The following is an 11,671-nucleotide window of genomic DNA, read 5'->3' on the forward strand; positions in this document are numbered from 1 at the left end:
TGTGAGTGCACCCGTGCAATGCTGTGGAGGTCAGAAGAGGGCTTTGGATTCCCCTGGAACTGGAGTTAAGGACGGTTCATAGCCACCATGTGGGTGCTGGGAATTGAACCCGGGTCCTCTGCAAGAGCAGTCAGTGCTCTTAACCACTGAGCCATCTCTGACATGGAGTTTTTAATGATAATCCCTGAGCTTTGAATTACATCCTCCCAAAAGGAAGCCCCATCTTAGAGAACAGGGGCATTTACTCAGAATCACTGGTTTATTTCCAAGAACATATTAATGAATTATTGCTTGTTAACACAAACTGCTACTACCCCTTAAATATAAAGCAAAGATTTCTGTTAGCATCAAGTAAAATTTTAAGATAAACATTTAGAAATACCATTCAAAATTTTCTTCACTATGTAAAGAAAATAATATGTGGGAATAGCATCCAAGTGCTTTCTACCATGTGGCAAAATATAAATAAATGAACAAGCAAAAGCAAAGAAAGCAAAAGAGAGACACTCTTAGTTTGCATGTTTTATTACTATACCAGTAGAAGGGTTGCTAAACTTTAGCTTTTAAATGAGTGCCATATAAAAACAACCTAAATCAACTGGTCTTTACTGTCTGTCTTTTCTCTTCATGTCACATGCACAAGGTTTTGGCACCCTTGACAAAAAGCAAACAACAAAACAAACAGAAAACCAGAAAAACACTGGCTACACATGCGCACGCACACACACACACACACACACACACACACACACACACTTTTGTTTTATCAATATTAACATCCTATTAATTCATTCTAATGGAAAATAATGACTCCAGGTAAGTTATCTACCCAGGTAAATGAAACTTACTTTTTTAAAAAGTAAAAGGCTTTTTTATTTGTTATACTCATTTTTCCATATCTACCCAATATATCTCATTGGCAGTCTATTGAGTTCAATATTCTATCAGGCACTGAAAGCATAGAAAGATAAATTCATCACGGATTCTAGTATCAATAGTCAGTATTTACATACAAATGAGTAATGAATGGTTAAAGAAAATAATGATAAGAAATACTTAAGATGTTCTGAATGGTATTAATTATATCTGGGAAAAAGGTATATCAGGGAAGATGACTGGGTTTAGCTCCATAGTACAGTGCTCACCTAGTGCTCATGCATACATGTGGCCAGTTGCTGGATCCCCAACAAGGAAAGAAGGGAGGAAAGGGAGGAAGGGAGAGAGAGAAGGGGGAAAGAAAATAAGAGGAGGGGAAGGAAGAGATGGAGGGAGGGGAGGGGAGGGGAAGAAGGGGAGGGAGGGAAGGAGGGATGGAGGGAAGAAAACCAGGTTAAGGATTCCATGAAAATGTTTTTTGAAGTGGGGCATATCAATAGGCTGTGATTTGAAAACCTAGTGCTATTGGACAAGTAAATGTAGATCATTCAAATCATAAAGGATTTGGTCAAAAGTTCTAATTTATTTTGTAGTTACTGAAAAGGACAATCTGAGCAAATGAATATTATCTGGAAGATAAATCCACTCTTAGTACGTGAAATAATGTAGAAGAGAAAGAATCAAATCAGTCAAGATGACAGTATCTGCTTAGCAGATAAGGAAATTTTAAAGAGAGACAGATGTATTTCAGAGATACAATTGAAAACTGAACTAGGGGCTGGAGTGTTGGCTCAGCAGTTAAGAACACTGACTATTCTTGCAGAGGACCCAGGTTCAAATCCCAGCACCCACATGGCAGCTAACAACTGTCCATAACTCAAGTTTCAGGGATCCAACACCCTCTTCTGTCCTCCGCAGGCATTGCACAACAGGGGTGCACTTACACACATGCAGGCAATACATGTGTACATATAAAATAAAAATAATAAATAAAATTTTTAAAAAAGAAAACTAAACTAATACAATGATCAACAAAAGATGAAGAGCATGTCTCAATTATTATGGAGATAGCAAATCTCTTTATCAGAGGACTTTGGTGCATATATGGACATGGAACTGATGAGCCAATTCAGTTTTATATAAGCTGAGACCTGGGGGCCAGAAAGACATCCAGGTGGCAACATTTCATAGTAGATGAGGACCAAAAAACAGAACTCTAAAGAAGGAAGAGTAGAAAGCCATTATGAAACTGAATAAAAATCCCCAATAAAATGGAAGTACCAAAAAAGTGAAATGCTTCCTACCCTATACACTGCCACATCCCTACAGCCTACAGGAGTATGTGGCACTCAGTAAACAGTCAGTAAACACTTACTGAAAGAATACCACAAGGTAGATCAGACTGAAGATGAACAAGCATAAGAGAGATATAACACAAGATATAAAAAGACTGATCTCATAAAAGACAATAGACTTAAGTATAAGAATAAAATACAGAAAAGAGCAAAGCATTAAAAATCAGAAAAAGAGGGGCTAGAGAGATGGCTCAGTGTTTAAGAGCACTGACTGCTCTAGCAGAGGACCCAGGTTCGATTCCCAGCACCCACATGGCAGCTACAAACCGTCCCTAACTCCAGTTCCAGGGGAATCCGAAGCCCTCTTCTGACCTCCGCGGCATTGCACAACACAGGTGTACTCACAATACATGCAGGCAATACACTCATACACATAAAATAAAAAATAATATTTTTTTAAAAAATCAGAAAAAGAGTAAAAGAGAATATTACAGAAGTCAAAGTAGGTAAGCTTCAAGACAAGCAAAATAGAAAACTGTGATTTTCCACAGAAGTACATATTTTCACCTACCTTGCGTGGCTGAAAATCATATTTCACACAGTGCTGAAAACCTTTTCCTTTGGACTTCAGTGATGTGACTATTAAACAGTTGCCAACAAAGTGAGCAGAGTAACCAACTCCTTTGCTAGTGCGAAAACTGTAATGATTATAAAAATATAAAAACTCTCATTACGAATATACCTAAGGCCTATTAAACATTTTATGCAATAAAACTTAATTATTTGTGTATAGAAGTTTATACATGGTACAAAAAGAAACTAAAACACAAAAGGTTTACAATAACTAAAGATGAACTTGGGGGGCTGGAGAGATGGCTCGGTGGTTAAGAGCACTGGCTGCTCTTGCAGAAGTCCTAGGTTCGAATTCCAACACCCACATGGTGGTTAACAACTGTTTGTGACTCCAGTTCCAGGGGAACTGACACCCTCTTCTGACCTCCAAGGGCACTGCATGACACGGATGCAATTACATACATGCAGGCAATACACGCATACACATAAAAAAATGTTTTTTAAAAAAAAGATGAATTTAAACTAAGAAATAATAGACTACAGAAATTTTTCTATTTCAATGTAAAATATCACAAATACATAAAAACAGATTCATGATCAATTAAAGTCTCCTGAGCAGACTTTACTGTTAAGGACAATCTCCAGTTAGCACATTCAAAACTCCTTTCCACATCGTCCATGCTTTCAGTAACACTGGCTCTCTAATTCTACTGAGCCTTTCAAAAGACCTTGCCAAAAGGAGCAAATTATGATAATGTTAATCAAAATAAGAAAATCACTATTAAATACTGTGTTTGGTTACAATTTCTAACATTGAATTTCTGTTATTATTTAAGCCCTATGGCAATTATACTCATAGAAACAAGTGAAAAGGCAAAGTGCAAAGGATGAATCTCCTAGGAATTTGATGTCTTATGTCCTAAATCAGTCACTAGTGATCCTATGCTCCCCTCTCAGGACTTCCACTGAAGCAGACTGAGCAGGGAAAGTTTGTAATCTTGATACTTATACTATAAGTGGAAAGGAAAATAAATGAAGACACTCACCTTGAATCAACAACTAAATGTGTAAATAAGTAAATAAATAAGCAAATAAGTGAATAAATAAATTCGGCTATATGAGCTTGATAGTACAGTCTATAATTTCAAAAATCAAGTACTTGCCCAGGCATGGCAGTCGTGCACACCTTTAATCTCAGCACTTGGGAGACAGAGGTAGGTGGATCTCTGTGAGTATGAGGCCAGCCAGAGCTGTACTGTGAGACCATGTCTCAAAAATGAACAAACAAAACAAAATTCAAGTATTTAAAAGCAAAATTCATAAAATTTGGCATATACTCACCAATAAAGATAAGGTTTATCCTTATCAACATTAATGTTATTTAATGGATCCATACGAAACCAAGTGTTGAGAGTGAAGCCATTCTGATAAGGCCATTTTGCAATAGGAGGCAATGCAATTGCCTACAAGACAATGAGAAGAGGTGAAGTATCAGTTAAAAGGAATATAAAGCCATTAAGATCAAATCTAGTATCACAGGTTTAAAAAATTTTTTAAATATAAAACAACTACAGAAATAGAAATTAATACTTTACATAATCTCCACATACTGTTTGTTGACTAAGGAAGCATTCCATTTGAAACACATAGTAAATTAGGTGCCATTGCTAGGTTATTCAGAGGGTTTCAGACTGTCCTCCAAAACTCTCCTCTAATTCCAACAATGTAGGTCATGTGACTTACACAAATACCTCAGAATTTTCTGATTTACATGCCTTATGATAGTTTTTAGTAATATTTTGGTGGCTTTTTTTTAAAAAAAAGGTAGAATACTTTTGCTGAAAACACCTGTGCTAGAGACAGTTAATGGAATCAGGGACAAGTTCTAAATCTTTATGAAACCTAACACGAAAGAGTAAGCAAGGGATGGTGTGCATGCCTGTAATCTCAGCACCAGGGAGAATGAGGCAGGAGGACTGTGAAGCAGAGGCCAGTCAGTCAGGGACACATATCAAGGCTCTGCTTCCAACCTTCCCACCCCCAAAGCAAGAATGAATACTGTTTTATTCATTTGAATTTACAAAAGGCAAACTACTGGAGCACAAAATAAAGCAGAGGTTAACAGACAGGGATGAGTAAAAATAAGCACATGCATTTAAAGCTTACCGCAGCACTACACCCAGGGAAATTGAAAAATGTATCAGGACCATGTCTTTGTGGCATCTGATTAAGAACTGACAATAATTTTACCGCATGCCTTGGCTGAGAAAATAAAAGAAACAAAGTCATTGTACAAAATTAACAATAATACCTAATGTACCACTTTAATCAATGGACTATTTGGTAACTACAGAGAAAATTACTTTTGAATGATTTACGAAGCTGTTTAAGAAGAAAACAGTTATCATTACCAATTCAAATATATGGCTCTCCAAGGACAATGGTTGAACATTAAGTATTAATGGACGGATACTGAATCCTTTTCCCTCTGACCACAGCTTACCCAGATTCCACTTTCTCCTCGAAGCATGCTGAATAAAAGCTTCAACTCCTTGACAGTGATGCTGTAGCTGGCAAGAACCCCCAACATATCAACTAGAAGATCTTCAAAGGAAAACAAAGTTATTCTCTACTCTAGTCATGATTTCATCTGTCAAGGTAATATACTTTTGAAAAAGCAAAGTTATCAAATATTGCTTCTATTTATAACCTAATATAGCTAAATGTCCTGATTAATAGCTATTCTGATTAACAATTTACATACACAAATCTGTTACAGGTTAGGAATGGGAGATAAAAATATGCAAAAATACAAAGTCTTAGCACTGCACATTGACTATTTCCAAACGAAAACTGAAAGTTGACCTATTTTCTTTCAGAATTACATAATATTAATAAAACATGTTCATGAAATAGTCCTTGGGCAATTAACAATTTTGAGCATTTACTCTAAATGGAGCACTATTCCAGGTGGTTTATATGTCAAATTCTCATAATCAGCCCATGAGTTTTTAAATACTAGCATTATCCCTTTTTAAAATGAGTAAATTATTGTCTAGATAACTTAGTCATATTCCCCAAGAAGACATGCCCAGCAAATAGTAGAGTCAGATGTCAAACACAGACAGTAGAACTCTGTTACTCACTCAATCCAAAGTGGAAATAGAATGTAAACACAGAGCTACTGACATCTGTTATGCTACTGTGAATCTTTATGCATGTATGACAGACATAACAACTCACCAAATAATGAAAAATTAATCTCTTGTGTCTGATAACTTACTCTATGCACTTATGATTAATATTTATTTCAACGTTCTATGTAGAACATTAAGCATCTATATATATTACTATTACATTTTCTCAATTTCTAATTAGGTAACGTGCAAGTTAAACCAATAGACATATGTAGTCCTAAAATTTATCATCAATATAAAAAGGGTCGATTAGGGTAAACTAAAATAATTCATGATTGTTATAAAATCTGTATTATAAAATACCACAAATTAATAGCTGAACATTGGAAAATTAAAATATTTATGAATTTCAAATTTTACTATGGTCATCTTCAGCAAAAATGAATTCACTAATTTTTGTTACCGCAATGAGCAAGCAACCTTTACATTAAAATTGTAACAGGATATAACCCATTTTTAAAGAGATCTTTTAATGAAACAAAATGTTTCATTATTTAAGTAAAAAAAGCATATTAGTTCATAAAATCAGAAGGTATCTTTCTAAGAAAGAATTCAACATTAAAAAAAAAGCCAAGAACTTAAAAAATCAAAGCTAACATGCTTGATTTTTAAATAGCTGAGACAGCCATCACTGAAGATTTCTAAAATATGTACACACAAATACTTTTTAAAAACTCAAATTTCTATTTACAATAAACAGGATAAATGACACAAAAGTAATCTACTTAATTTGTAGTTAGCTACTTTAAAATTTGTTCTTATTAGTGTACATGACGTGTAACCAAGCAGCTCAGTTTAATTTATTACGACAGATTATTTTTGGACAATAAAATTTTTTCAAGAGAAAAAAATTACAGCTATACGTCTTATCAAGTCTTTGCCAGGCATGGTGGTGCACGCCTTTAATCCCAACACTTGGGAAGCAGAGGCAGAAGAATCTCTGTGAGTTCGAGGCCAGCCTGGTCTACCTAATGAGTTCCAGGACAACTGGGGCTACAGGGAGACCCTGTCTCAAAAAAAAGACAAATAAATAAATAAACAAATAAATAAATAAATAAATAGCTACAGAGAGACCCTGTTTCAAAAAGACAAATAAATAAATAAATAAAATTTTATGTGTATGAGTGTATTGTCTACATGTATGTAAGTGCACCCATGTTGTGCAGTGCCCACAGAGGTCTAAATAAATAAACAAATAAATAAATAAATAAATAAATGTCTTATCAATTTATAACAAGTGTTTAACTACCTTTTAGTGGTATGCTTACATTATTAAATGAGTTGGTTTTTGTACTTAGCATACTACAATACAGTCAGATATGAAAATTTTGTAGTATATTGGTAGTTATTCAATTTTTTTAGTATGGTATCCAAATTTTAGTTTCTCCACTGTACGTAGGAAAGTAACAAGTTATTTTCAAGACACACATTCCCTTTTTTTATAACCTTCAACTATCAGGTCCTTGGGGGGAAAATTTTTTTAAATAACAAAAGTAAGTTTTAGATGTTAGGAATACTATCACGAAATAGAAAACAGAAATGAATTAAAGAAATTTACATGTAATACAAAATATTTCAACATGTGAAATATGTTACTGAATTAAGCTCCAGTAAGTTACTATAAGTAATTCCTTACTGTGTTATTGAATTAACTTCCAGTAAGTTACTATGACTCCTATGCATATAATCCTGGATCCTACTCTGAACACTGTTCTGTAAAGGGGAAGCCACAATATCTATCTATGACAAGAAAATAAAATCATTGGAGCTGGAGTGATGGCTCAGTAAGAGCACTAGCTGCTCTTGCAGAGCACCAAGGTTCAGTTCCTAGCACCCATATAGTGGCTAACAACGGTCCTTAATTGCAGTTTCAGAGGATCCAATGCCCTTTTCTGGCCTCCACAGGCATTGCATGACACAAATGCACTTACCTATATGCAGGCAATACACTCATACACATAAAATAAAAACAATAAAGAAAAGAAAATCCTCAGGCTCAATATATTGGAATTGAAAGATCATATTATGCTTGATTGAATAATACAAACACACACACACACACACACACACACACACACACAGTTTTATACAAATTACTGTAAAATAACTCCAGAATTCTGAGTAGTACCATATTTTCCATCATAAAACAGAATCAGAAATGTAAGCCTAGCACTCATTTTAGCAGAGCTAGCTATTAATGGCCCACAATCATGTGCAACACAAATCAATGTCACTTTGGAGGCAATGAGGAATTATCTTAAAATATCAAGAAAAGCAAATTTTAATAAATACTTAAAATTTCAATAGCATTCTTCTTAACCCCATTCACTATTTATCCCCTTCTTAATGTTTTACTTCACAAATTTGAAAAATTAATTAAAAAAAGAATATTTCAAACTGTAAATTTGTTTTCTAGGAATAACTGCTGTTCTAAGACCATCAATTAAAAAATTTCTACTGAAAAATATCTACCACAGAAGAAAATCACCTTACAAGGAGGTAAAGGGTTAGTAATAACAAATCAATGATTTCAAAGTTACTGTTTCAAACAACACATAACAAGCAACAATGATATTTTATGTAAATTTTATTTTCTATCATTATATGTTTAACAGAGACGTTTCTCTCTGAAAAAAAAAAGTAAAATAGGTACTTTCAAAAGATATACCTGTGTAAGCTATGCTAAGGCTTTCAGAACCTCCTGCTATAAAGGGCTCATTCCTTGACTGAACTACATACTGTGATATTTTAAGTATGTAATAGTTTAATTATATATAACATAAAAGATACTGGTCATTTTTCTTATAAAATTTTAATATACTTACTACACAAGACTAAGACTATAAAACTTAGGGGAAACAAACTACTAATTATGTCTGTCTAGTACAATAATGTGTTTTCTCTTCTATTCTGCACATTTGTCATTTTTCAAATTTTTATTTATTATTTTTACTTTATGTGTATGTGTGTATTGCCTGCATGTAGGTAAGTGCACCCTTGCTGCTCAATGCCCGTGGAGGACAGAAGAGGCTGTCAGATCCCCTAGAACTGGAGTTACAGACAGTTGTTAGCTGCCATGTGGGTGCTGGGATTCTGCAAGAGCAGCCAGTGTTCTTAACCACCGAGCTGTCTTTCCAGCCCCACATTTGTCATTAAAAAAAAAAAAAGGCAAATTTTCAATACATTCCTACTTATTAATTTTAAATCAAGGTAATTTCAACAAAACTGTACTATGTATAGAATATAAAGAGTTCTACATTTTAAACTTTGTGCTTCTGCAAGGCAGTGCCTTACCTGCTATCATGTCATCTACACCACTCATTTTCAGCAATACTTGCTCAATTAGGCCAACTTCTGTGCTGGTCTGCAAATTGCGAACACTCTTCCGTAGGACGGCTGTGAACATGCTCCATATTTCTGCCTGACACGTCACATCGCAGTGCTCCAGCAGCTCTGCCATGCACGTTATACTCTCAGCATCCTGGATGATAAAGTTCATCTCCAAGTCAAACTCTCCACCAACCAGCTGAAGTAAGCAAACAAACAAACAAACAAAATACTAAGTAGAAATAACATGGGAAGTCATTTATAACATCAAACTAAAACAACTCTAAACATTCAACAAGCAAGGAAGCCCAGTTGCTCTAAAAATCCCAAAATGATTTGGAAAAAACAAAACAAAACAAAACAACAACAACAAAAAAACAAATTTTGACGAAAGTTAATGGCTACAAATAAAAAAATAAAAAAAAAGAACAAGCAAACAGAAATTTAATTTTCCTAAAAGTGGAAGGAAAATGGACATTTCAAATCTAGAGGAACACACAAACCATAGCAAATGATTAAAGGGTACAATTAAACAAACAAAGCAGTGGCGGGCTTCACAAATGAATTATTATATTCAGTTATTACCATTATTCTTAAAGTAAACTGATAAACTGGATATCCTTTTAGTCTACGGAATGGAAGACTTGGGAAAAATAACTGCTTACTTTTTACAAACTTGGTATCATTTGAAATACTCATTTGCTCAGTAAGCATTTTACTTATTAACTGTTCCAGAACTAGGCTATATTGGAGGACAAGAAAAAAGAAAGTTCCAGAAACAAAGATACACATGTATAAATGTATATGCTTTCATGTTCCAAAAGGCCAACTTATAAAGTATGTAAGGATAAAGAAAGGCTTAAAACCTGAGTGGTTGAGAAAAGAACAAAGTAAAGTAAGGTTAGGAACAGACAGGAAGTAAAACTCAATTAAGAAATATTCCTATCACTGAAAAGTATTCACAAATACAGATAAATGATATCAGTAAGACAAATGATATTGCTCCATATATAACGTGGCAAGCAGTACTACTATAAGAAGCTCTCATCATTTAGAGACAAAGACTCACAAGCACAGATTTAAATAACTTGAAGACCGTCAAACAAAGGTGGAAGATATGGATCCAAATGCAAGAAAAATGTCTTCAAGCCAGCCCACACAAATAAGTCACATTTAGGAATATTCTTAAAGTCTTATAAAATCAAGCATTTGTCTTGAATTTTAAAATAATATACAACATGCACATTTTCCCTATAAAATACAAAATTCAATTTGAGAAAGCTAACCCTCTGATAAATTGTGACCTGTGATTGGCCTATTCTCTAGTTTCACTTGTATCTGAAATAACTTCAATTCTATTATTTTGAGTTTATTGATCAAAACAGCTGCAAAAGTGATGAAGAGGAGAACTTTGGAGACTGCCTGAGAGCCCCTCCATGAGGTGAGCTTCCCAAATCATGCAGTATCCATTCCCCTGCTTTGGGACCATCTGCAGTCCCTCCCACTACCCTAGGCCCAGGCTTCCTGCTAGCTAGTAGAGGTCCAGACCTTTGGAGAATGTCTAAGAGGCACATGACTCGGCCTCCTCAGGGTGAGTTTCCCAAATTGTTCCATGTCCACCCCTTGCTTTGGGATCATCTACAGTCCTTCCCACTGCCTAGATCCAAGCTTCCCTGCTGGCTAGTAAGGACCAGCACATCCATCTCCCATCTCCTCCTCTTGGACCTTGGCACTATTCATCTGAGGCTTCTGAAGTGCTCTTAACTACCTTAGGGCCCCTTCAGCTTCCTGGACATCTCATGAGTAGCTTCAATGGAGCCATTTGGTTCCTCTAATATAATTTCAAAAGAGAGAGCCTGAGAACTAAACCAACCAGCTTGTCATACCCAATCAGAAAGCACCCAAGGTACATCAGTAATACAAACAGAATCTGACTTCAACTCAACAAAGGCATGAGTTTCATACCAAAATCACAAGCAACAAAAGAAATCCACATGCCAAAATCACAACGATAAAAATAGTATGGGTGGGGCTTGAGAGATGGCTCAGCAGTTAAGAGCACTGACTGCTCTTGCAGAGGACCCGGGTTTGATTCCCAGCACCCACATGGCAGCTATGAACCGTCCTTAACTCCAGTTCCAGGGGAACCCGAAGCCCTCTTCTGACTCCGCGGCACTGCACGACATGGGTGTACTCACATACATGCAGGCGGTACACTCATACACATTAAAAAAAAAAAAAAAAATATTTTTTGAAAATTCCCATACTAATGCCTGACGATGAATTATTTATCCTTCTACATTAATACCACCAGGTTCTTCATTTATAACGTCCTGTCTTTATTACCTCTAAATAAAGAGAAAAAGATATTCAGTGAATCCTAAACTTAAAAGATGTTCCAAA

General features: G+C 35.2%; 1 protein-coding gene across 3 annotated transcripts in view; it reads right to left on the minus strand.

Annotated features, from left to right (window-relative positions):
- Nbea (neurobeachin) overlaps nt 1–11,671 on the minus strand; it is a 715,145-nt gene that overhangs the window by 599,909 nt on the left and 103,565 nt on the right. For all 3 annotated transcript variants that reach the window (XM_029562257.1, XM_029562254.1, XM_029562256.1), the window contains exons 2-6: nt 9,236–9,467; nt 5,248–5,348; nt 4,911–5,006; nt 4,086–4,207; nt 2,743–2,869 (exon numbers count right to left, since the gene is read on the minus strand). In XM_029562257.1, the coding sequence (XP_029418117.1) occupies nt 2,743–2,869; nt 4,086–4,207; nt 4,911–5,006; nt 5,248–5,348; nt 9,236–9,467 (678 nt within the window). The remainder of the gene's footprint in view (nt 1–2,742; nt 2,870–4,085; nt 4,208–4,910; nt 5,007–5,247; nt 5,349–9,235; nt 9,468–11,671) is intronic.

Source organism: Nannospalax galili, unplaced genomic scaffold (genome assembly GCF_000622305.1).
Source record: "Nannospalax galili isolate Female #2095 unplaced genomic scaffold, S.galili_v1.0 scaffold1354, whole genome shotgun sequence".
Taxonomy (NCBI): domain Eukaryota; kingdom Metazoa; phylum Chordata; class Mammalia; order Rodentia; family Spalacidae; genus Nannospalax; species Nannospalax galili.